Source organism: Phocoena phocoena, chromosome 9 (assembly GCF_963924675.1).
Source record: "Phocoena phocoena chromosome 9, mPhoPho1.1, whole genome shotgun sequence".
In the NCBI taxonomy this organism is placed as follows: domain Eukaryota; kingdom Metazoa; phylum Chordata; class Mammalia; order Artiodactyla; family Phocoenidae; genus Phocoena; species Phocoena phocoena.
In genome coordinates this window covers 78983680-79011361 of record NC_089227.1, presented here as the reverse complement: position 1 = coordinate 79011361, position 27682 = coordinate 78983680, and the positions used below count along the sequence as shown (strand labels likewise).

Below are 27682 nucleotides of genomic sequence, written 5' to 3'. Positions count from 1 at the left end.
CCCTCTTACACAGTTGATGGGAATGTCAATTGGTATAGCCACTGTGGAAAACAGTTCAGAGGTTTCTCAAAAAGTAAAAATAGAACTACCATATGAGCCAGCAATTTCATTCCCGGTTATATATCTAAAAAAAAGCAAACACACTAATTCAAAAAGATTCATGTACCCCAATGTTCATAGCAGCCAAGATATGGAAGCAACCTAAATGTTTATTAACAGATGAATGGATAAAGAAACTGTGCTGTGTATATATGTATACACACACACACACACACACACACACACACACACATATATGTATATATATACACACAGCCATAAAAAAGAATGAAATTTTGCCATTTGGAGCAACAAGGTTGGACTTGAAGGACATTACGCTAAATGAAATAAGTCAGAGAAAGACAAATACTGTGTGATATCATTTATATGTGGAATCTAAGAAATACAACAAACTAGTGAATGTAACAAAAAGAATCAGACTCACAGATATAGAGAAAAGCTTGCGGTTACCAGCTGGGAGAGGGAAAAGGAGAGGGACAATATAGGGGTAGGCGAGTAAGAGGTACAAACTATTATGTATAAAATAAGTTACAAGGATATATTGTACAACACAGGCAATTAGCCAATATTGTATAATATCTATAAATGGAGTATAACTTTTAAAACCTGTGAATCACTATAGTGTACATCCATAACATATAATATTGCACAGCAACTATACTTCAGTAAAAAATAAAACAACAAAATTAAAAAATAGCACAGGGCTTCCCTGGTGGCGCAGTGGTTGAGAGTCCGCCTGCCGATGCAGGGGACACGGGTTCGTGCCCCGGTCCGGGAAGATCCCACATGCCGCGGAGCGGCTGGGCCCGTGAGTCATGGCTGCTGAGCCTGCGCGTCCGGAGCCTGTGCTCCGCAACGGGAGAGGCCACGACAGTGAGAGGCCCGCGTACCACAAAAAAAAAAAAAAAAATAGCACAATGGTAGTTATGGCTTAGACTGTACCTATATGACCCTTTGGTAAATTTAATCCAAGTTTTCCCTGGTGTCATCATCCTAGGGATACGAAAGAGTTGTTTTTATTGATAGCAATTACTCAGATTTGGTGAGCTTGTTGTTCTTTACACTTCACAGGACAATAGTCTGTTGCAATATTCCCCTTCACCAGCATATTTTTTCAGTGTCCAGGGATGTCTTGCCTGTGTTCACAGCCAACCCCCATACCTACTTCAGTTAAGAAGCCACTTGAAGGCATGCATCATCATTGTCAAAAGCTGTGTCTCCCAGTGCATCCCAAATCTGCAGTTGAAGGATCAGAAGTGGCACCACATTCCAGTCACAATTTATGGTGCCAGTGCAGCAATGTCTTGCTCCAAAATGTAGAAAATGTCCCTCTCCCAAATCTCATCTTTGGTCATAAAAACAGCTCCTTCAGCTTCCACCCAAATCACTTCTTCCCCAAAGACTCTCATTTAATAGGAGATCGGGAAAGAGACATGGTGCCCTCCATAGCATTTGTTTCTAGAGCCCAGGCTCCCATGCACTAAACTTCCTCAGACTTCCCATAACTCCAAACCAAAGTCCTCCTGACAAGCAACCCATGAAAAGCAGGCTCTTCTGAGGCTTGTGCAAGCAGTTTTCAAGAGATGCTTAGTCAAGACTAAATCCTGGCGGTGGACCCAGTCCACTTTGAAGTTGAGATCCCTGTCACATAAGGATTTACATGCAAGTTAAGGTAATTCAAATGCAGAGACCTATAGAAATATACCTTACTTTATGTAGTATTTTCCTGAAACTTTTATATAAATTGAAAATTTGTAAATTAATTCCTATTTAAAATGGAATGTAGAATGGTAAGTATTTGATGTTCTCTGGGAATAGCCTCTTCTGATCCAATTCCTCTAATTTCCCAGATGAATAAAGTGGCCCAACCAGTTTAAGCCTGCCCTTGAGATAAATGTAGTCTCCCCTATTTTTCCAAATTGCTGCAGGTCTTCCACTTCTGGTTCAGTGGGCTTTCCATTACACCAGTTGTCTAGGAATGTTTGCTACTTTAAGGATTCATACGGAGAATGATGACAAAAAGGTGTGTGTGTTTGGGGGGGCACTCTTTTTGTGTGTCATTTAATGGGGGAAAAAAAGAAAAGGGAATCCAGAGATTGAAATTAAGAAACCTAAATCTAAGTCCCTGTCGAAGATGGGCTGCACTCAGCATTTTATACATGACACAAAGTAAAGTGACTCTATTCCTGCATGTATTTTTTTTTTGTCTTATTCCAGACATGGTTGAGAACTAACAACAAAGTCATTAGTTATTTTCTATTTATAATCCTAGTATGGAGTATAGAACATAGACTCTAATGGCATTTTTTAAGATTTAGAAGGTTTTTTTTAATATTTGAGATACTTGATGAGTTGTTCACGTGTTCAATCATTCATTCATTCAACAAGTACTTATTTAACACTTATAATGTAACAAGTACTAAGCCAGTTTCCAGGTATAAAGAGTGGAAAAGACAATTCCCTTGCCTCATAAAGACAAGAAGAGACATAAAAACAAGAAGACAAGGATATAAAGGATAGAAGGACAAGAAGAGTTTCAGGGAGGAAGTATCAAGAGATGAGGCAGGTGAGATATACTTGAGTCAGATCAGGAAAAGGCTTGAAGAATGTTAATGATATTGACTTCACTGTAGGAGAATGGAAGGTTTCCAAGGGGTTATGAGTAGCTGGTTTGCATTTCAGAAAGATCCTATGACTGCAGAGCTGAATAAGAATCAGAGGAAGAGAGATTCATCAGTCGTAGGTATCCCAATGACAAAAGATAGACACTTGATCTAGGAATGTGGTAACAGAGACAGGCAGGAGCAGCAAAGGACAGATTTAGCAGTTGAAAAAGAGGAGGACTTGACAGGATTTGCTCACTAACTGAAGGGCAGGGTAGGGGAGCATACCTCACTGGTGAGCAAAGCATAGAGGCAAGAATCTGGCTTGTGAGGTAATGTCCATTCACTGCCTAGCCAACTGCCATGCAGGACATAGTGTGAAGCAAATATTTTATGAACGGATGGGTGAATATGGATTCACTGATTGACTGACTACTTAAATTTATTCATTAAAAAAGCACAGAACCTGAGGGGAGAGATTAAAACAAAGAATGAACATTGCTAAAGAAGAAGAAAGCTTAATTTGAACAACTCGAAATTCCCATCTAGGCTGAGATTTCTGTGGTATCTTGTGAGATCTGAATCATAAGCTTAAGGGATTTAAGTAAAGCAAATAGTAAAGATTTGACTCAAACAATGCATTGGTTGATGTAAAGAGAACACACACACACACATACATACACTAATGTAAAACTGAGAAAGCTAATACCATGTGAGAAATGCATGCTAAGTAAAAACATTTTATGTGATGAGCATATAAATACACTGTAGTTATCCTTTTCCAAACTAGTATAAAATTGAGCTAGTACAATTTAATATAAAATTTAAAAACTAATAATGTAATCTCAGGTAGTGATACTTTATACTTATCTTATTTTCCATAGAAAAGAGGGAAAGAAATTAAAAAGAATAACAGAGCAAACTTTACATTATTCCTTCATATATTATTCATAATTATAATTATTAAATAACTGAAACAGTAAATGTCTAATTTTTTTAAAGTGTAAAACTAGGGACTTCCCTGGAGGTGCAGTGGTTAAGAATCTGCCTGCCAATGCAGGGAACACGGGTTCGATCCCTGGTCTGGGAAGATGCCACATGCCGCGGAGCAACTAAGCCTGTGCACCACAACTACTGAGCCTGTGCTCTAGAGCCCGTGAGCCACAACTACTGAGCCCACGTGCCACAACTACTGAAGCCTGCACACCTAGAGCCCGTGCTCTGCAACAAGAGAAGCCACTGCAACGAGAAGCCCACACACTACAATGAAGAGTAGTCCCTGCTCGCCGCAACTAGAGAAAGCCCACACATAACAACGAAGACCCGATGCAGCCAAAAATAAACAAATAATAAATTAAATAAATTTGTTTAAAAAAATGTAAAACTAAGGCTCAAGCCTGATAAACTACAGCTTGTGCAATTCTTTCCCATACAAGTGCACAAACAGGAACTCATACAAGAAGAACATGGACCATTGTATTAACAGCAAAAACTTCTGAATTGACTGCCAAATCTAAAGAAGCAAGTAATAAGACTGAGCGAGAACCAGGAAAAAGGTTAAAGGCTGCCAGTAGCTTCCACAGACAAGAATAGACTTCAACCATTGTAAAAATATTCTACTGAGGCAATACAGGTTCCAGTGACATAGAAAAAAGAAAATCAAATCAAGACAACCAATGAATCTTAGGAGACATCATGTTGTGTCATCAATAGTTGGTACTATGAATCTTCTTTCAGAGGTGTTGTATAGCCTGCCATCAAATCCAGTTTTTTAACTGGAACATCGGCTATCAGCTTCCATTGCTCATCAGTTGGCAGATAGCCCTCTGGGTTCTTTGATCTGCTCACCCCATGGCACTTCCACTTTGACTTGAGGCAGAAAGTGCCCAAGAAGCTTTCATCAGGCAAAGTTTAGTTTTAAGCCAGTTTTCTATAATTCTGTTCCAGAGATACCTAACTTACCATTGGTTTCCCTTACTATTCCATAAGTCACAATTTCTATACCACATAGTTCAACTAATGGGACCTCTGTGCTGTCCAGAATTCTCAGTTTCAATTCCAGTTTTTTGCCTAGTTGCTGATTCCCACCACTTAGATTAGGGGCCATTTATTTTTTTAAACTTCAGTCTTTGGGTTTGAAATTTTGTTCTAGGAACATCATTTTAATGGTTGGAAATGCTATTATTTGTGCACCACCCTCACAGATGACAATTACATCTAGACGTCAGAGTATCACATGTCTGATGATGCTTTTTCCACCCACTGTAAATTTTGGTGCCCACCTTACTTGAATTGTGACCGGATATTGCAGTTATCCATGGATTCTATCCACTAACCACTCAGCTTCCAGTCTTAGTGACCTCTCTCCAAATCCAAGTAATTAGAATCATGTACAAACTACCCATAACAAAAATGTCAAAATATTATAACAACCAAAATGTTCTAAACTGCAACCAATATACTAGCAGGAAGGTGAAATGCTATAGCATAGCTCAACTATAAGAATATATATGGAGGAAAATTATAGAATTACAAACATATGCAAATGATGAGCTGAAGAGAAGAACAACAATTGATATGGATTGAAATCAAATACAATTTCAAACATAAATAATGGCTGTAGAATTATGTGTGAGAGCAGCAACTGACAGATTCCCCTGATGTACAGTAAAGTTGTTTTCTCTCCTTTGTCATGCAAAATAATTATGAACCCATGAGGTAGAGATACAGAAGCACAAGCAATAAATTCAATAAATCTCAGCAGTGACCATACAACTAAGGATAGTCTTTATGTAGATGTAATAAGGAAGGAAATGTTGGTCATGGAGTAGTTATAATACCATCAATAGCATTTTACCATTAATCACAAACCTGGATCAGCAATGAGGCTCATTTCTAACTGTAAATGTCATTACATCTGTACATCTATATCTACATATATTGCAGTGGTTCTCAGCTGGGGAAACTTTTCCTCCCAGGGGGATTTGGCAATGTCTGGGAACATTTTTGGCTGTTACAATGGAGGATGCTACTGGCATCTAGTGGATAGAGGCCAGAGATGTTGTTAAACATCTTAATGCTGCACAGATGCTGCATTAAGCAGCATTTATTATATAAACATGGCTGCACTTATTTAAACAGTTGTCCTTGGGGGAGGGGGAGGGAAGACTGGGAGGTTGGGATTGGCATATACACACGACTATATATAAAATAGATCAGGGGTCCCCAAGCCCTGGTCCGCGGCCTGTTAGGAACTGGGCCACAGCAGAAGGTGAGCAGCGGGTGAGGGAGCGAAGCTTCACGTGCAGCCCCCCCATCGCTCGCATTACCACCTGAACCCCCCACCGCTTCCGTGAAAAAACTGTCTTCCACGAAAGTGGTCCCTGGTGCCAGAAACGTTGGGGACCACTAAAATACATAACAATAAGGACCTACTGTATAGCACAGGGAACTCTACTCAATACTCTGTAATGACCTATATGGGAAAAGAATCTAAAAACGAGTGGATACATGTATAAGTATAACTGACTCACTTTGCTGTGCAGTAGAAGCTAAACAACATTGTAAATCAACTATACTCCAATAAAAATTTTTAAAAATAAAAAAACACAACAAAAACAACAAAAAAGTAAACAGTTATCCTTGATTCTGATATTTCAACCAAACTTTTAGTTTAAAAACCCTCCAAAGCGAGAATTAGCCAGTCCAAAATATCAATAGTGCCGAGGCCCAGCAACCCTAATATATAGTTGCTGAAATCCCACTCTTGAAGGTTTCAGCCTCATGACCAAATTACCTCCCCAAAGCACCACCTCCTGATACCATCATGTTGGGGGGATTAGGATTTCAACATATGAATTTGGGGGAGAGGAGACATAAACATTAAGTCTATTACAGCTGGTAACCATACCCTTTTTTACTTTAGAAACTATCTACCCTAGTACTCTTATATCTGCTGTGGGTGGAACTGACCCATCTTCCCCAGGGGCATGATGCAAATTTATTAGTCAGACACTGCAAAACTCCGTGCTACAATGATTAGTTAAGTAACACGATGCTTGTCAGAGTAATGAGAATCAGACCTAAGACTTTTGCTCTAGTTGTGCGAAAAGAGGAATTTGCTTGTGTGTTTTCCCCTGGAATTATTGCTAAACTGGTAGGTGATAAGTCCTGGAGCTGCAGGGAGCCAGTACACTGAGAGTCTGACCAAGAATCATGGCCACATAGAACAAAGCTGAAAGGTAGAGAATGAAGGGCAGAGACCTACTGACATCAATGAATGACAGATCCAGCTAAGCCTTAAGAGGTCTATCTTGAACTTGTCAGTTACAGACCCAGTTCTCTCTCTCCCTCTCCTTTCTCCTTCTTCTTCTTCTTTTCTTTACATATGCTAGTTGCACTTAGATTCTGACACCTGCAGTCAAGAGTCCCTTTTATCAAAGATATTTTGAGGCAACAAAAAGCATACACAATAAAATTATTTAAAAGAAAATCAGAACCAGGTATAGGAGAGCAAAATAAACTAATCCTAAGCTAACACAGTTCAATGTTTTCTAGTGCATGATATGTGTACTACTGATAGTATGTGAGATGATTTTAAGCATTATACAAATCATTTATTTTGACAGTTTAATAATATTTTGATGTGGATTAAAAATATAGCTAGGGGCTTCCCTGGTGGCGCAGTGGTTGACAGTCTGCCTGCCAATGCAGGGGACGGGAGTTCGTGCCCGGGTCTGGGAGGATCCCACGTGCTGCGGAGCGGCTGGGCCCGTGAGCCATGGCCGCTGGGCCTGCGTGTCCGGAGCCTGTGCTCCGCAACGGGAGAGGCCGCAGCAGTGAGAGGCCCGTGTACCGCAAAAAAAAAAAAAAAAAAAAATATATATATATATATATATAGCTAGCATATCAAACCCAAGTTTTCTTTTAAAATACATTTGTTAAAGTAAAAAACTGCTTTGATTAAAATTAGAATATAAATTCTTCTGGAGGTAATGAGGATATAGCAAACGTCATGAAGGTATCATGCAAATGTCTGAAATTTTGAAAGCATTGACATAGTTGATATGATAGCATCAAATTTTGCTCTGAGTATTTGAGCAGCCTGAGGTGGGGCAGGTGGGGTTGGGAGGGGGTGTGTGGAAAGAAATACATTATTTTACAACTATCATCAGAAAAGAGAAATTGTACCAATGCTTCTGGACAGCTTATTCTCTGTAACTAAATTCTGAAAGAAACTTCTCACTTAGCACTCTTATAGAGAGACTATTAACTTATATTGCTTAAGGAAAATATCCTGAACAATAGTTTTATCATCAATATAAAAGAGAATGCATAATACTTTTTCTTACAATAATCTTCTATTAAAACCAAGAGTTTTTACACTATAACTTAGTGCACTTGATTCTATAAGAGGCTTAAGTTAATGCAGTACAACCATGCGGCCTCCCAGGGATTGAATTTAATGCAAAAATAAAAGTTAAGTTACCTAGGGGTTTCGATGGAGAGCATTTCCATTGAAAACTTTTCAAAATCCCACATTTCTCACTGGGTTTTGAGAGTAGCTGAATAGCAAAAAATTATGGTTTATGCTGTCTGAGGTGGTTTTGAAGGACTGGTGTTCTACATTTCTACTTGAGGACAGACTCTGACGTTTTCAAAATCAAGAAAACAAAGGCAACTATTATTGATGACCAAAAGAAAAGGCTTTTTGTAATTCAAAGAGTTCTGTAGCAACTACAATTAGGAACCTTGTCATAATAGGTAAGATATCAACATAATGTCCCTCAAAAGAGAAAATAAGCTATTAGAAATCCAAATTTAGTAGGCCTCTTCAGTTAGGAAATATAGGAATAGAAGTTGGAGAGTGGGAAACCTAACAATCTATTTGTTGGAGAAAGAATAAGTATTATAATGGAACAACAGCAACAGGCAAATGAGAGAAACATCAGGACTTGGTCTTGGAAAGCTTATCTTCAGAAGGAAATTAAAATAGCTTTAGGAAGAGTAAAGCAATAAAAAATGAAACCTGACCTAACAGAATAGAGTGATAGAACATATCGATAGACTAAAGCTCCTTGGGACGATGTTTTGCTATACTAAGGAAGCAAGAAGAGTATATTGCTTTCTATGTTTAGGTATGAAAATAGTTTTAATCATAGCCTTAGTTTAAATAAATATGAAGACTAGGATAAAGACCTGAACTGTTTTTGTAGTGAATTAGTTGAAGAAATGATGACTCTAGAAAGATGGACTACAAAAGCAGTTATTCCTTTAAGTCTTTGTTTCTGGTAATTTAAACATGTAAGTTATTTTTTCTTTTACTTGCATAAATATTTGCAGGAAAAACTACTTCATTAGCATATACTACTTCTCAGAAATTTATGGAAACTAAGAAGGGAATTAAAGGCAAAATATTAGAGTAAGAGACCATAAGTCCCTTTCTTATCATATTTCCCATAGAATTAACAGATACTCAATAGTGTCTTTTTTTTTTTTTTTTTGGCGGTACGTGGGCCTCTCACTGTTGTGGCCTCTCCCGTTGCGGAGCACAGGCTCCGGACGCGCAGGCTCAGCGGCCATGGCTCACGGGCCCAGCTGCTGCGCGGCATGTGGGATCTTCCCGGACCAGGGCACGAACCTGTGTCCCCTGCATCGGCAGGCGGACTCTCAACCACTGCACCACCAGGGAAGCCCCAATAGTGTCTTAAGAGCAGTGATTTCTCCACCCAATGATTACATTTTAAACCCTTGACTTGCAAAAACCCCTAACATACTGTATCCCCAACAACTATATACTGTCAATTTCTCTATTTACTTATACTGACATGGTCCCTCTTTCCTACTCCTGCCCAACTTGCTTAGAAAACAAGAAGATTGTTCTATACAGGCAATATCAGTGTGACAATTCATTTTCTTTATTTATCACTTGTAGCTTTGTTAATTCAAAAGAAATACAAGGCAAGAACTTCCAGAAAAATGTATGTTCAGTTTTCCATGAGAAACTGACAAGTTTTTTGACTAACATATACTTTGAATGGTGAATAAAATGTCCACAGTGATTAGCTTCTATGTCTTTAATGTTGCATTTTTGCAGTAGAAATATATTTAGACAGATTATTTAAATATAATATGTAATTCCTGGGCAATCCAGTACTACTATTGAATGTATTTCTATTATTCAGAGTCATTGTCACCTTCAAAATAAATTTTTGTTTTCTTTGCTTATGAGAGTGTTATGTATCAAGAGTGTCAAAGAAAAGCAAGTAAGATTAGAGAGGAAGCTGGTACCTGGCAAAAGATCTCCCAATGAAAATCGGAGAATTTTGAAGTCTTACCTGGCTGCAGAGGGTAGCTTCAGCATTTATATCCTGATGGGTGAGAACAGAAGTCTCGGCCGTGATTCAAAAATTTTGCATTGGGAGAGCCAGGATTATTTAGAAGAAAAGGATATTGAGAACTACAAGGATATGAAGCAGTTTCTTAGAACTCTGAACAGTCCTCCTTTAGTTTTTCCCTCCCTTCCTTTCTTTCCTCCCTTCCCTTTCATGTTTCTCTAATTCTTAGTCAACAACTATTTATTGAGAATCTGTGCTAGGCAGTGGGGGATCATGTAACTGAAAAATACACATATATGGGGTCGTATGCACATAAAAATACAGGATCCATCACCTTAGAGTCAAATGAGGAAACAAATAAATACACATCAGTTTAATTCATTTTAAGCTGTAGTGGAATTGTGTAGTGGAAGTTTCGATGTGGGAACCAAGGAGAAAAGGGCACCTTACCTGGGAAATTCAGAAAAGCCTTCACAAAAGTGGTAAATACTTGACCTGGTTGTTGAAGGAGGGCTTGCCACACAGACAACCTCAGGGAAACAGGAGAGAGGACACTCCAAGCAGAGGGAATAAGGTGTGAGAAATGTGGCCTGTTGAAGCAACTCTAAGCACTGACGGAGTGTGAAGTGTAAGGGTTTGGGTGCAGGGGGAAGAGTTACCAGAGCATGAGGCTGAATAAGTTGGGAGGGATAGATATTGAAGGGCCTTATATATCTGAGTGAGGAGCTTAAATCTTACCCTGTTAAGTAATGAGGAATCTCTGAAGAAATTTTTAGGGAGGCTAACATGATCGGCTTCTCACTTGCTTGCTGGCAAAAATGTACAGGTTGAACGGGGGGCACAGCAGTGAGACTTAAAACAGGGAGACCAAGAAGGCAGTCAAATATGGTCTGATTTGCGGCATAGGCAGAAGAGACGAAAAAGGGGTGATGATAGAGAGTGAAAAGGAGGTAAAGTTGACAGGCTATAGCGAATGGAGAGAGGACGGGGACAGTGTGAGGGATGGGACAGGACGGTTTTGAGGTTTCTGACTGGAAAAGAGTACACAGCTGTGTTATTCACTAAGACAAGAAAACACCTTAAGAAGAAAGATTTGCAGCAAAGATCAATGAGTTCGAATTTGTGCACCATGCCTTTAAGGAGCTTATCAGTTGGAGCTACAGATCTAGATTAAATCCAATGGTGCTTGGAGAGCCTGAGGAAGATAAGATTGGGATGTGTATGAACCTGCATGAAAACAGCAAATTGTGAAAGAATGACACATTCTCCTTATGTGTGTCAGAACACTATAGTACACATAGACACCATCATTACGTAGGAGCTGAGTCATCATACCAAGTCAGTTTGCATGCTTATTAGAACTTCCCTCTTTCATCAATTCAGAGTCCTAGTCTAATTGGATATAACGTAAACATACAAGAATTTCAGTATGAAGAATCTCAGTATGAAGAGTATCCAGGTAGAAAAGAAGTGCCAGTATTCCACTGTCTTTATCTTCCTACAAATCTTAAAGGAGGAAAATGGAAATGTGAGAAAGAAAATATGAAACTTAATTTTTAAACAATTTGTTCAAATTAGTTTAAAATGTTATCTTGGTCAAGGATCTTTTAGGTGCAGGTAATAGAAATGAGACAGGAGAGAAGGGGGCAGGGCACAACCATTAAAAGAATGACATAGCCATTGAGGATAAGACATAAACTGGTTGGAAACAACTAAGCCCAAGACAGTGGAAGATTAGACTTTCAGTAGACCTTGAGCCTCATTATACACTCATTATAATACACTAGCATGCTAAATGACACACCCACAGGTGTTATGACAGTTCTGAGGCCAACCATCAAAGGCCAAAACATAGCCCAGTTCCTGGAAATCCCCACCCACACCCCCAAAAGAGTTGGAATTATCTTCCTACTCCTTAGCCTATGAAATTACCCAGCCCATAAAAACTAACCACTCCTGCAGCCTGGGGGCTCTCTCACCTCTGGGATGGTCCACACTCTTATCTATGGAGTGTGTATCTCCCAGGGCTGTCTCACTTTCTGAGATGGACCCCATTCTGCCTATGGAATGAGTATCTAAGTAAACCTGCTTTCACTTTATTCTGGCTTGTTCTTGAATTCTTTCCTGTACGAAGCCAAGGACCCTCATTTGGCGGCCTGTCCCAGGGACTCAGCTGAGACCCAGGATATGACCATCCTCTCGTGCCCCATTTTCTTGCAACATCTTTTGAGGAAGGTGGTCTTCTACCCTTCCCCACTTTTCCTTTGATTATAAAAATGTAGCCCACTTAGTTCTTGGGGCAGAGCCCTCTTGCCTGCCCGCTTGAATCCTTCACAAGTGTCCTATTTTAATAAATCTACTTCTTACCTATCACTTTGCCTCTTACTGAATTCCTTCTGTGCTGAGACATAAAGAACCTGAGCTTCATTAAGCCCTGAGATGAGTTGTGGTTTTCAATTGGAAGACTGTGGGTTCAAGTTCCAGCTGAGGTGCAACTGGGTTCCAGTACCACCTGAGGTGCACTTTCAGAGAGCTCTGGAATAAACCAAAAAAGAGGAACTTACATAGGACGATGGAGAATCCAGGAACAAGAACTGATACTGGGCCTCAACTAGGAAATGGAAAGCTAGCAGGGATGGAGACTTCTCTTCCTTTTATCTCCCTCTCTAGAGATCACATGATCTCACATCTTTGCTTCTTTCTTTAAGTCCGCTTCATTCCAATTTCTCTCTGTAAATTGCTTTGTTCTTCTTTCATGAACACAGCAGAAAATGGCCACCCCACATTCCTTGAATTTATATGTCCTTAGTTTATGCAATTAGCATATACTAACATCTAGAATACATGATCCCCAGATCTCAGGAAACAAATTTGTTGGCCCAGAGATTATTTAGCCCTGGTCCAATCTTCTATGGCCAGAAGGGCCTTAAACCTTAGATGTGACCTTCTAAGGGCAAGGTCACAAAATATAAATGTGGCTACCACTACTCAGGATCATGAACATCAGCTTTTGAAAAAGAAAAGGTATCTATTACAGGAAAATATAGAAGAGTAAAGATGACATATGGATTCCAGTGATCAGTAAGTGATCTGAAAGCTAGCAATGAGCAGAAACTGAATGGGAAAAGCACAGCCAAAAGGAAATGATTTGAAAACATATATATATATATGCTGCTATGCCCAAAGGAGATACAGGGACTGGGAACTTAGACGGCCAAATACAACCTTCTAAGGTTATTTTAGCAAATAACTGTACTTGTCATTGAGAAATTGCTATCGAACCAATTTCTCACCCTGTCTCTGCTCGGTTCTGTATTGTAGGGGGGGTCACCCTTACAAGATACAATTCCCAGCTTCCAAATCAGCTGATTTCCAGCTGGGTTCACTCAGTGAGAGTGCTGACCAAGCAGAGAAAAACAATTATTGGACTTTGATGAAAAGATAACTCATATCCAAGTACTATTTCACTTTAAACATTTGTCAGTATTGCTTTCCTTGCCCTGCTCAGGACTAGTTATTGAGGCCCTTCACTTGCAGCTTATGCTTTAGAGCTGTCACTAGTTTATTCAATGCTTTTGTAGGAATTAGCAAAAGATGTCTCCTCTGGGTGCCAGGGCACACGACTTGTCTAACAGAGTGTGAGCCAGATATCAGCTCATACAGATATAGAAATTATCATTTGGCATCCTGTGAGTGCAATGGAAAATCATGGATTTAGAAACCTTCCACTTAAAGGAACTACACTGTTGACAGTTTCCCTTGACCAGTTCATGCACCCAGCTCCCAGCTGCTGGGAGTGTTGCCTGCTAACAGCTCACAGTTGCTCCCTTCTCCAGAGATTTGGCATTGCTTTTGGCTAAAGGGAGTCAGCACCCAAATCCCAAAGCTCCCTCTTCCCAAAGCCAATGGCTGAGTGTGTAATAAGTGACACACAAAAGGCTGATCCTCTTGCCTCAAGGTGACATTTCTGTGAAGTGAAATTTCATTTATGACCCAGTGTTTCATTGTCTTGGATCAGGCTAAGGCTAGACTTCATCTGACATGTCAACTGTGCAGTGATTTCCCCTTTCCTATGCAGCTTCCTTCATTCCCTTGTGTTTCCTGAAGAACGTTCTTTCAATAAAGCATGTGTGCCTGAACCCCTGTCTCAGGCTTTGTTTCTAGGGAATCTTCTCTAATACAAGCACTAATCATGATTTTTTAAAAAAAAATCTCTAGAGGACAAATAGATTCTGGAGAAACACAGGAATAATTTAAGCAATAAGATAAAATGGGTACTCTTAATACTAAGATTTAGGGATTCGATCCTTAAATAATATGCAAAGTTGTAATTATTGATGAGATGACAAAATATTTTGTTTGGTATTGGAAACATAAGAACTGAGAAAACAGAAGGGAAATAAGTTTTAAAACTTGTTCTACACTCTATAGGGTGTTCAGGTTACAAGTTTATGGCTGAGTAAAAAAAAGGATTCTTGAAAATCTTTTTTTTGGTGGGAGATCCATTAACTTCAGTTCTATTTAGTAGCAAGAGCTACCATTCAGTGAGCAACCATTAAGTGCCAGGTTTTGTAGCAGGTGCTGTTATATACGTTATTTCAATTTTATTCCCTACAACCATGAGATAGGCATTATCTCTATTTTACAGATGAGAAAACTGAGCTACAGTGAAGTAATCTGACCACTGTAGAGCTGGTCTTCACCCTAGGTCTGTCTGACTATAAGGACTGCATTATTTTCATTATATTATGCTGCCTCTCAGTGAAATTTTTAGACACATTTAATCGACAGCTGTTGCTAAATAACAAACCATATACATCCACATATTCTCTTATACTTTCCTGCCTTTTCCATTTTTAGACACGGGTGAACGAGGAGTTTGAACAAATAATTGCTAAGGCCCCTTGATTCCCAAACAAGGAATAAGGAACTTATTCTAACATGACCACTGACTTTGGCTAAATTTTTTGAGTGCTCAATGTTTTTCCTCAACTACTTAAAAAAAAAAAACCCAAAAATATTAACTTCCAGCTGTGGGGAATTGAGAGGCATGACTGATTTAACAATGATCAAGTATTATGCAATCTAGTTTTGAATATAAATGATACATATTAGAGCGATAATTCCATGAAACCACAGTCACAAATCACCCATTCCTTTCTACTGAGGTAATTAAAAGTAGGATGTTTATGCTCAAGGGATTGTAATTCTTATCACCCCCTCTTAGAGGTAGGCTTATAATAAGGTTTACATATTCATTTCTATACCATCAAAAGGTTGTTTGTAATAATAAAAAAATATTGTTTATATTCTCTTTTGCACTGCCTTTTTACCCATTACTTTTTAAAAAGCTGGATGTCTTTTCCCATGGGATTGATTATATAATTTTAAGCTGAAAAGGACCTTAGCAATCAGTAATTCATTCCTTTCATTTCACAAAGCAGTAAATGGAAGCATACAGAAGCTGAGTCACTTTACTAAGATTACATGGCTAGTTAATATCAGAACTCAGATTAGAACAGCTAATCCGTTTGCCCTAGCAGCTGTTTTGCCAGATGTGAACAATGAAGACATTGTCCCTACGGAGCCTACACTATCTAGGCTCCAAACTGACAAGAATATATCCCAGGGGGTTTTATAGTTCCCTCCCAAAAAAGCAATGGGATTCAGATACAGCCTGACATACACTACTGAGTGTCATGTGTTGGGGGAGGAGAGGGAAGGTGCTTGTTGGTGGAGGTAACTTGAATCTTGAATCCCCTGGACGCCCTCATGGAGGCCCGGCCATTGTAATCACCCAGAAGGTTCTTTTAAACATGAACTGATGAGGCCTACCTCCAACATTCCTAATTCAGTTTCTGATTCAACGTGGTACCTGAGATTCTGCATTGCTGACGAGTTCCCAAGTGATGCTACTGGTCGGGGGAACCACATTTTCAGAACTACTGGTCTATCCCCCCAAGATCCTAGGGATGGCCAGTCTACTATATCTTGTTCTGGTTCTTGTTCTTACTCCAGTATTTGCTTCCAGAGTTGCTTTCCCAAACCAAGTCAACGTTGATTTACTGTTCTGTCAATTGCACCAAGCTAAAAACTATTACTCCCAGAAACCCATAAAACATACCCTGTATTTCTCCTCTCAGACTGGGACACTGGATATCTAGGCCTGCTCAGGAAAAAGAAAAAAAAAAAAAATCACTTCATGCTCTGGATTTGCATTAGTTTGCTGGTCATCCAAGGTGGAGGCCATTCCTGTCTACTGCTGTTAGCCACGACCCCTCTCCCTGCTCCCCTTAGGTTGTGTGCTGATTTCTGCAGATTGCATTTTTTCTCCCAGGGCTCGCAGAATATCACATGCTTAATACTCTGTGGCAGAGTTTGGACAAGACTCTAAGTTTCTTGACCTGATTTCAGACCATGTATAGCTATCTTTATACCTCATGAAAAATATTCATATATTGTGCCTTGGATCAGATGTGATCACTTGATTTATAAGTATACATTTAATATTGTATAGGCTCAACATTAAGAAGATATCAAGATGAATAAGACATGCTCCCAGCTCTCAGACAGCCTTAAGACTAACAATGGAGACAGACATTTAAAAAGTAATGATAATTTCCAAATGGAAAATCTGTATATCACTGCCTCTGACAATATATTAAAATGATATACTATGATTTTCTTTAATGGATTAGCTAGGTAGCTATTCATAGATAAATGACATCAAAATGTATTATCTTATAGTACCAATGCATTCAATCATTACTAGTTTTCCAAGGGCAAATAACCTAATTAATGTGGAGGGGAAAAAAATTGCTAGTTCATATTAAAGACAAAAAATGGAATAAAAAGGACTCCTTACTTCGAAGAGACAAAGTTTTATAATTCTTTCAGGTATGTATGTTATATGCATGTAATGCAGTACACAAAATGCTATCGTTATCACTTTCATAAAATTGGAAAGCAAGTACTATTTATGTTTAATATTTTATATTTTTGCTTTGTCTAAAAAGACCTCCTCTCCAGTCATCCAGTGTCCTAAAGTTCCTACTGTCTCTTGCTAACTTCTCCCCAACTAAATTAACTAGTTGCTGAGTACCTATAAATACTCCTCCTATGTTCAGGGAGTTTCTGACCTTATGAATCTGCAGATGCCTAAAGATGAACCTGAAATCTCAGGCTCTCTTCCAGCTAGGGCACAGCTTTGTGACTTTTCTCTAAATAGACAACTCATGGGCAACTGTGACTTCAAAGCACATAAAGAAGCAGGTGGCACAAGGAATCCATTCTGGCAAAGGTGGCAGCAGAAATATACAGCTTTTAGAAACCCAGAAGAGTTCTAGTTTCTAGTTCTCAACTTTAGCATTGGATTTACAGTGTCTCTCCAGAGATGATAACAGATCACTGTTCACTGCAGCAGTTCCAGAGTGAAACCCGGGTGTAGTTCCTAGTTGCATAGAGAATGAATCAGGAGGCCTAACATATGACCAACAGGTATTTCAGAAAGAGAAGAAAAAAACTTCAAAAAAAGAAGAAAAAGAGTGGAGAAAATGATGAGAAAGTGACACAAGAAAACTTTCCAGTACTAAAGGACATGAGTTTTTAGATAGAAAGGGCATTTGAAATACCCATTTAATACAATAAATGTTAAAAGATCCCACTGTTGGTATATCATCAAATTTCAGAATTCCATGAGGAAACAGAAGATCCTAAAAACTTCTAGAGACAATAGCCACACACAAAGGACCAGCATCAGAATAACATCATATTTGAACAGCAATGTTAAAATTAGAAATCAATGGAATAACACATCCAAATTCTGAAGGATAGTGACTTTCAATTTGAAATTCTAGACCCTGTTAAACTATCAGCTACTTGTGAGATTAGAATAAGACATCTGATGTGCAAGGTCTCAAAAATTTTACTTTTTACATATATTTGTCTAGGGAAGTCACTAATGAATACATGCTATCCAAACAAGGGAAAAAACCAAGATAGTTAATACAGGATCCAAGAATCAGAGAGCCCAACACAAAAGAGGTGAAAGGAAATCCCAGACAACAGCCATGCAGTCAAGAGAGCAACAGTCTAGATTAAGCAGAGGGCCCTGGGAAACAGGTCTCTGATTAAAACAAACAAACAAAAACAACATAAGTACATCTAATAGATTCCTGATACATTTGATTATGTGGAAAAGAGTATGGGGAGGGATTTTACAGTTGTTAAAGAATACGGAAGAAATGAAAAAATTAAACGAAAGAAAATTTGAAGAAATCATCGAGGGGATAATAAACCCAACAAAGTAAAAGCCCTACAGGAATGTAAATATTGTAATGTAAATACCAAAAGAAACAGTTCAGAGTGGAGGATGACTCTGGAGGGGAGTAAATGCGGGTAGAGAAGGAAGCATAGAGCTTCTGGGTTATGCTGTTGTTATAAGCTTTGTACTATCATTTTATTTTTTAAATCATGTGAATGTATCATTTTTAATAAAGCTAAAAATTGATTTTTAAAAAGTTATATGTATTTTGCAATATGTACAAATATTGAATTATGTTGTACAACTGAAACTAATGTTAATTATATCTCAATTAAAAAAAAAAAGAAAATACGTAAGCTTAGATTTCAACTCTGAAATGGAAAATGAACTACTAATAAATCTGAAGAAAAGAGTAATAAAAATGAACACAAAATTTACTGAAATAGAAATAACAAACTTGATCAAAATTACAACAAAAAAGTTATATGGTAGAAGAGTCCATATCCTTCATCTCAATACTTTCAGTGAAGTAATCCATGGAGACTCAAGACATCGTCAAAACATCATAAGTATCCAAACTGCCTACTCATCCATAAGGCAGACTGACCTTGAGCACACTAAAATAAAGAAGCCAATGTCTGCCCTCTCTCATCTGGAATAATCCAACTGAGAACCACTGAGTGTTCATTAAAGTTAAAGAGCAGTGGAAAAGAAAAAAGAAAACAGTAAGCAGCATCCTGGGAACTATAACATATATATTTCAAATAATTTCTTGAATAAAGGTATGTATTAGGTATGTGGAGACTAGTGGTACTGGCCATATAGTGGTAGTAACTATCACTGGTTATTCACTAGCACAATTAAGAATTCAGTTTTCCACTAAGACCAATAAGAAATCAGAATGGGCTGTAAATAAGTTGTCTATTTCTAAAAAAGTAAGCCCCAGAGTGGCTTGTACTCAAAATGAATTTAAAAGGGAGAGGGAGTGGAATATCGTTTGCTAGCTTACTTTTCAAGATTTTAGTTGATGAAAAATAAAACATTTAACTTGGGAGGACAAGGACAAATTCTCTTAAACATTTCTATATGCAACATTCGCATAAACGTGCAGAGATATTTTACAAGGCGAATATTCTAAACCCATGGCACTTGGAGGTTGCATTTGGGAAGTGACATTCACCACTCCTGCAGCAGCCAGGTTTGCTGTTTTCTGTCTCTACAACTCAGCTCTGCCATGGAAAGCAGCAAGTCAGCATTGGTAATTATGACTACAATGGCTGTTGAATGTCACAGATCCCTGGGTGCAGCTACCTCTACATTCCCCTACAAGGAAGGGTGTCATTCCATTTTTAAGTGATTAACATTAGCAAGGGGAACAGGGTGCTTCAGAGAACTTGTAGCAGTACATAAACAATGATATTTGTAAAGGAGAAAAGTGGATTAACAGAGCACCAGGACAGGAGAAATTGGCAAAGTATAACAATAACAGCAGGGAATGCATCTGAAAAAAATGCCTTCGTTTCCGTAAATAAGCTACCCTAATGTTTTCTGTTAAAATGAGGACTTTACCTTAAAGGATTATAGCAAAGAGAGAAGAAAATAAAAGACCTAAAATAGATTCTAAGTGAGTCAAGGAAAGTCAAATAGGAAAAATTAAACATGAATTGCCTTATTCTGAGTGATATCCATAGACATTTTAAGACAGCTTATGCATTTTATACCTACAGGAAGATAGAATCCCTACAGTCTTCTTCACCTAGCTTACAAACTTCAAGATACTTAGTTGAAGGGAAATAGAATCCTTCTTATTTCCTGGATCAAATCCAGTCTCTCAAACTGGGTAAAAAGAATTTGAGATAAGAAAATAACTTGCCAAGGAAAACAGAGAGAAGGTTGTCTTGTGTTCTGCCAAATAAAGGATATGCTCTCAAGAATCAAAGGAAGAAGGGGACTTGCTAAAACCTTTCAAACAAATACAGCTGGTACTGCTTGGTCTCAGGATGATGGTGGAAAAATAGAATCCTTGTATGCATGGTAAGGCAGGAAAATCCAAATATTGCTTGTTCACATGTTCATGAGAGTAAGGAAGTCCTATTGCCAATACAAGGTCCACGCTTACATTTCCCACAATTTAAGAATTAAGAACAAAAAGTTGGAAAAAGCCTAGAGAAAAGCAAAAGCGACAATGAAGGGGTAGAAAATAAGAACTTAAATTGCAATTCTGTGGACAAAACCCTATTTAAAATTTTGAGGAAAAGTTAAAGACATGTTTTGGGCTTGAGACAAAAGCCTATGGTCGTTATAATTTCCCATCCTCATTTCTAAAGAAAAAAGAACAAGGGCAAAAGAGTCAGAAAATTGCATTTAGAAATAGATAAGTTGTTGAAAATTTCCTGAAAGAAAAAAAATCAATTAAAACATAAATAGTCTAGACTAACAACAGGTTGTGAAAGGATTGGAACCCTATAGTTGTCAGCACGGGACAGATTCTTCAACTCATAGCTACTGTCCATTCAACTATCCTCCTATAGCTTCTTTTTTCAGTCCTTTTCCACATCTCTCTCTCCTATCTTCAAAATAGTTTGGTAGTCTGCAACATTTAAAAGCTGGCATTCTGGCATAAAAATTGCTATCTTTCAGTTTTTATTAGAAATTATTATGATTCTGTCTCTAGATTGATAGTTTCAAAAAGTTTTGTAATTTCAGCGTACTGGGACACATAAACCTATGTGACATAACATATAGCCTAACTAGAAATTCTGCTAACAAAGAAATTATGCCCCAAATTCACTATCTATCTGAAGAACTATATAGAGTCCCAAATACGAAGGACAATTTTCAAAGTAGCATGCTTAGATACGACCAAGGTAAAAGTACACATTTCAGCTCAACGCTTGCTCCCTTAGCTAAGGGAAGGCAGAGCAGACCACAGGCAAGGATGGTCAATGACAGGACAAATAGTATTTGAGTAACCACTCTGTATCAGGTATTTTACACGTTATCTTGGTAAATTTTGTAACTTTGAAGTATGTTGAATTATCTGTTTATGCTATACCTTTATTAAACAGAAATTATTTTCACTTTATGGATGAGGAAACAAACTCAGAATAGCAACTTGGCCAAAGTCCATAAGGTTAGAATGACAGAATAAGAACTCCAACTTAGGCCTATCTGAAGCCTATACTTCTGTTACTATCCTGGTTCACAGGTTTGAAAATATTATGAAACTAATCTCTACTTCTCAAGAATTGGTAATGCTTTCCACTATCACTGTGGCTTTTATATATAGGAACCTCACTTTTTTTTTTTTTTTTTTTTTGCAGTACGCGGGCCTCTCACTGTTGTGGCCTCTCCCGTTGCGGAGCACAGGCTCCCTACCTGCAGGCTCAGCGACCATGGCTGACAGGCACAGTCGTTCCGCGGCATATGGGATCTTCCCGGACTGGGGCACGAACCCCTGTCCGCTGCATCGGCAGGCGGACTTTCAACCACTGAGCCACCAGGGACGCCCAAATATTTTATATTTTTAAAGTGTATTGATAATGGTTTAGCAATCTGTTTAGTACATCCAAGATTTGTACTGGGAGCTTTCAGAAATATTAAAATCAAATAGTTTTACCAAATTTCATTTGGCAAAGGATAGATGTCCTAAGTTTAATATAGGTAACTCTTTTGTTTTAACCGAATAGCAAGCAAACATGATGGTAAAGTTTATGCAATAAATGCTAATTTGTTTAAAGTGGAGATGCTTATTTATAATTCACAGCAGTGGGTATTATTTATCATTTACATATTCCAAAACTTGGTTTTAATACAGCTGTCTAGTATTTAATTTACTGAACAAAGCGGGTTATCCTAGGTGGCTTTCAGTATTCTGAGACATACAAAAAAAAAAAAAAAACTCCTGAGATCTATAAGTTCTAAGGATTAAATCACAATATGTATTTCCCTGGGTGACACCCCAAAATGGGCACATTCATTTTGGATAAAAAGAACACAAAATCTTTGGGGTTTGAGAGAAGGAAAAAGACGAGAGGGGGGAAAAAAGAAATATTTTTCAATTCACAAAACAGGCGGGGGAAAATGTGTGGAGGACTCTTGGAGAAGAGGATGAACTGAAATGTTACAAACACATTTGTCCTACGAGACACACCAGCGGGCGGTAGAGATCTTTTCTAAGTGGGTCTGCTTTCTCGGAACATCCATCAGCAAGATCTCTGTTTCAGAATTCTGGGAGAGACCTGGTCCTTCACTCCCACTCCCACTGCTGAAGTCTGGACAAACTCTGAGAAACCGTAAGCACCTGCGGCTCTGACGGAACCAGCAAGGAGCACGGGGGAGCGCGTCCCTTCTCCCATTTTCCGTCTGCAGATTCCAGACCTTTCTGACAAGTGGTGTGAACGTCCGGCTGTCGCGCCCCAGAAATGCGACCTCGTACGCGGAGCATGACCTGGGTCTGCACTGAAGCTCCGCAAAGGTGTGCGTCCGCAGAAGAGAGACGGGCAGCTCGGCCACGGAGACCTGACGCCTCCACCCTCCAGGCCTCGGCCAGCGGAAAACACCCGAAAAACGAGCCCAGACCCGGTAGCCCGCGCCTGACCCGCAGCCCCGCATCCGGCCGCCCCTCGGCCGGAAGGGGGCGTGGCCTCGGTCCGGCGCGGCGAAGCCAGCCGCGACGTTGGGGGGGGGGGTCCTCCCGGGGCCGCAGACGCGCGTTTCCGGCGCGCTCCCCCGCGTCTTGCGTCCTGTGGTCTCGCCCGTCCCCGCTGCCATGTTGAATTGTGCGGCCGCCGCCGCCGCTGCTGCTGCTGCTGCTGCCGCCGCCGCCGCCGCGGAAGGAGGGTTGGAGGAGGAGTTGGGAGTTTAGCGCAGTCGCCGGAGTGCGAAGACAACGAGCCTCCGGCCAGAGCCTGGGCCGGCCGGAGCTGGGACTTCCCTTTCTCAGCGCGGCCCGCTGTCGACTCCTCCTTCCCGTGGCCTCCTCCCCGCGCCGGCGGAGCTGCGAGATGCTGCGCCTCTGATTACCCTCCTCCCGCCCCTGTCACCGAGAAAGGGGACGAGCGCTCGCCCACTCGCTGGAGGAGACGGCCCTGGCCTCCCTACCCCACCGGCGAAACCATGAGCTCCGGCCAGCAGCAGCCGCCGCCGCCGCGGAGGGTCACTAACGTGGGGTCCCTGCTGCTCACCCCGCAGGAGAACGAGTCCCTCTTCACCTTCCTGGGCAAGAAATGTGTGGTCAGTGGCAGAGACCCGCGTCGCCGCCCCCGACCTTACCTCACGGGCCCGGGCTGGAGGGCCGGGAAGTGGGAGTGGGGAAGGAGGCGGGAGCGGCGCGGGTGGGCGGTGGTGCTGCCGGCCAGGCCTCCCGTCGGCCCTCCGGCCCCGCGTCGGTCCTTCGGCCCCGCGTCGGCCATCCGGCCCGGCTTCCTGGGTGCGGGCCGGCGCGGCCGGACGCCGCCTCCCGGACCTGCCCGGGGAGCACGCAGGGAAGTGTCACCTCCGCAGGCCTGCCCTGGAGCCCTGCTCGGTCGGACCCGGGTCCGTGCCCTTGCTGCTGACTCAGACTTTACTGTCAGGCCTCACGGGGATTTTCTTCTTGCCCGAGCTGCTTGGTCTTAGTAACTGGGTCCCTGGACTGGCCCTCGCTTCTCCACCTACAGCCGATCTGGGGGCGCCTTTCTTCACAATGCCAGAGGTTTCAGGAGTGGGTCGGTCGGGGACCGAGGCCCAAATATGAATGAATCGGACCATAAGGTGGTTTTTAAATTTCCTTTGAGGATCTTCATTCCTTTGAGGAATGAAGTCGAGTGCGTCTGTTCAGAATGAGGGCAGGAAATGCTACTGCTCCCCATTGCAGAGAAACGAGGTTTATTTCTCCAGCGGTCTCGCCCAGGCCTGGTTTTTCTCTCCTCTCCACTGTTTTTTGATTTTGGGGTTTTTTTTTGTTTGTTTTCTTTTCTTTCTTTCTTTCCATTGGTGGGAGATGTTGCTCTCCCACACCAAGCGCAGAGGAACCGCAGTCTCCAGCAGTTCTTGGCCTTTGGGGGTCTGAGCATGGTTCTTAGGTTCGTGCAGTGAGGCCTGGTCCAAGCCCCGATGGCCGGTTGGGAGCGAGCAGCTCTGCTGTGGGAAGGGGAATGTGTGTTGTTGACGGAAGCGTTCATTACACGGGCCGCTGGCACTTCTGCGGGTGGGGAGGTTCTGCTCTGCGGGATAGGCCTCGTTAGGCTGCATCTTACTGCGCTGGCTGGGTTGAACTGTGGTTGAGTTTGTTGGAACGCTGTTTGGGTCCCTTTCTCCCCTCTTTACCGCTTAACACCTGCGGAGTATGTGCCACTGGAACCCGGGAAGCACCGAGTGAAATGCCAACAGGGCTGTACCTTTTACAGCTTTTCTTAGTAGTGCTAAGGGTGTCAAACCAGACTCTACCTGCCTGTTTGAGAAGTTGGGATTAGACAGGTTCTAATTGTTAACTTTCTAGGAGTTTACCCTTTGTAAGGATCCTGTGCCATCCAGTAGGAGATTGAATCATTACATTCAGTTCAGATGTGTTTCAGATTTCAGAAGTTAGACCTGATTAGAAGAATAAAATGAGGGGGGTGGCTTAAAATGAGAACTGGGGGAAACAACTGTAAGGGCAGTCAAGCCCTTTACTCCCCACACACACTTTTTAAACCAATGAGAAAACTGAGCCAGTGAGCCCGAAGTCACCCAGCAATTTAGTAATGTAACCAGAACTAGAAAACCAGGACTCCTGATGCCTACTCTGTTGTACTTTCCACTACATCATGTTGTTTTAGAAGAGTTTTTTTTCTTACTTGTTATTGACTTATTTAAAAGTGGTATGAAAGGAATAGTAACTTCTGTTTTTCATCAGAAACTGATATAATTAAAGTGTAAGACTCTTAAAGCAGCACTAATTTTTGAATATTTTCAACTTAGGAAAATCATCAGTACTTTAAAAATGACATTATTTAAAGTTTGTGGGTTTACCACTTTTGTTGTGTAATCTGTATCAGAAAGCAAGTAGTTGTACCATGTGTTACCTACCAGACGCATTAACTTTAAGCAGGAAGGACATTACATTTATACCCAAGTATACTGACTAATTGCTCTGTACTTACCTGCAATGTTTACTGGTTTCAAAAAAATGACTGATGTGGAAGAATACAGCGATAGAGAATGAATTTCTGTCATTTAAAACCACACTGTTGTAGTTACCTGCTCTTGTGGTGTGAAATGGTTGCGGAGATTAACTTTAATATTTGAAGTCTCCAATTATTACAGAGTAAAGAATGATATGTTAATTTTCTGGAACAATCCTTTTTTTTCCTTTGCTGACTATGCAGTTTTTTGTACAATACTGAAATACATGGTCTCATTAAAAAGAAAAATGAAGCAATGAGATTTATAGGTCAGACCAGATTTGTTTAGCAAGATATATTCAGAACTCTATCTAAGAATTCAGGAAATGAAACAGGAGTAGTTGTAGTCCCAGCTCTCAAGGAGTTTCATTCCTTCTTTCACTCAGCAAATATGTATTGAGTAGCTAAATGTTGAGGTCAAAATCAGGGTTGATGCCTGCACTAAGGGAGCTTACTATATCTAAAAAGAGAAACAAATGTGTAAACTGATGAGTATGTCAGTACTTCAGAGTGATGTGCAAGAGGCTGCATGTCACAATGGAAAATCCTGTATCCTGGCTTTGTAATCAGCAGATCAGGGTTTAAACTCATATGGTCACTTTGGACAAGTTTCTTAAGCCCCCTGTCCTAGCATTGGTTTTCTCTTTTCTAAAATAAGGATACTATCTCTTGGGGTGGTTGTGTGGATTAGAAGGACTATATGTGTAGATGCTATTATTTTTATAAAAGTTAAGGAGATCAGAAGAGAGGATGAGTAAACGCTTTTTAGAATGGTCAGTACCTGAACATTTAAGATTAGTAGGTATAGTCATCATCTGTGCTCAAGTCCCTTGCAGTCAGCCCTCCGTGTCCAGAGATTTGGAGGGCCGACTACCCCCCAGGTTGATGCGAGGTATGAAACAGCTTGGGAAGTCAGGGGACCTCCTAATAGTATGTTATGGAGCAAGAAGGGGTCTCAAGTTTAGGTATGCATTGGAATCATTGGGGAGATTATTACAAATGCATATGGCTAGGCCAAATTCCTAGATAATATTCAAATTCATTGAGTCTGAGGTGTAATTGGACATTTCTATTTTTAGCATGCTTAATAGAAGTCTCCAACTTATATCACAGTTTGAGAACCACTGCTAAAATCCACTGTTTTCTAATAGGGTAATCCTGAAGCACATTGGAAATGTTAATAGGTTTTCCCTCAACCTTTGGTCCATAAATTCTTTCAGGACAGCATTTCTCTAACCCCTTCAGATAACAATGAGTATTTCATAGGTGTAAGAGATGCAGTTGAGGAAGTATTGCACTAGTTAGTGGGGTACCACAAGATCAGATTTGACTTTTAGAAAGTTTGGGGAGAAAGGTAGAGGCACTCTATTATAGAAGGTGGATTGAGGGTTGTTAGATTGGAGGCAAAGGAGATCAGATACGTGTTTACAATCACCTGCATGAAATATGATGAGGGTGTGAATTAAAGCAGTGCTAGTGGGATAAAGGAGCAAAAGACTCCAGTAGGATTTCATCCCCCTTAGGTAGAGGGCATGAAGGAAGGGAACTGGGGAAAAGGCAGGTATAAAACCACCAGCAGAAAAAGTATGCAGAAACATGCATGTGTCACTAGATGTAAATATGCCTAGATGTTAATGAAACTCTAGGTTGCTGATTGTTTTCATGGAGGAGGTGAATTTTCAGTAAAGCTATAGTTTTACCACAGTTTTTAAAAATAGATTTTGAAAAAGTTGAGGGTTTATTTAAAGTTATGTGTAAATATATGTTATGTAATTTTACATAAAGTTAATAGTTCTGTTGCAATTTATTAGCTGGTGGTATTTTCTTAGAACAATTAAGAAGGGTTAGAAACAAGATTACTAGGTCTAGTTTTGTAGTTAGTTCTGTTGCCTTTCATGTGTGTGATTTAACTTATTTTCTGTAAAGAGTATATCCATCTTGCCAAGAAAAGTTAAATATATACATTCCTGAATAAGTAAGAAATTAAGGATTGGGAGAAAACAAAACCTTATACTATCCCTCTGGTCCAGATGGATTGGGGTTAGAAATGTTAACTATTACCATTCCCTGCATACTCATTTGTTTTGTTTCAGGATTTAGTGATATTTAAGAAGGCATTTTTGTTAACTAAGTTTAATTTTTATTTTCTTTAGTTCCTCAGCACTTGTTTTAAACTTGCTTAAAGTCTTTAGTTTTTTGTTTGTTTTCTCACCCTATATATAATTCTGGGAGATTAGACCTTATGCCTACATAGTCTTCTATAATTTTTATAAT

At 40.1% G+C, this 27682-nt stretch overlaps 1 protein-coding gene across 1 annotated transcript in view; it reads left to right on the top strand.

Annotated features, from left to right (window-relative positions):
* The first annotated feature begins 23025 nt into the window (after positions 1-23025).
* Positions 23026-27682, top strand: part of WASL (WASP like actin nucleation promoting factor) — a 65174-nt gene continuing 60517 nt past the window's right edge. The window contains exon 1 of the mRNA XM_065883755.1: positions 23026-23498. Within this exon, the coding sequence (XP_065739827.1) occupies positions 23382-23498 (117 nt within the window). The 5' untranslated portion in view covers positions 23026-23381. The remainder of the gene's footprint in view (positions 23499-27682) is intronic.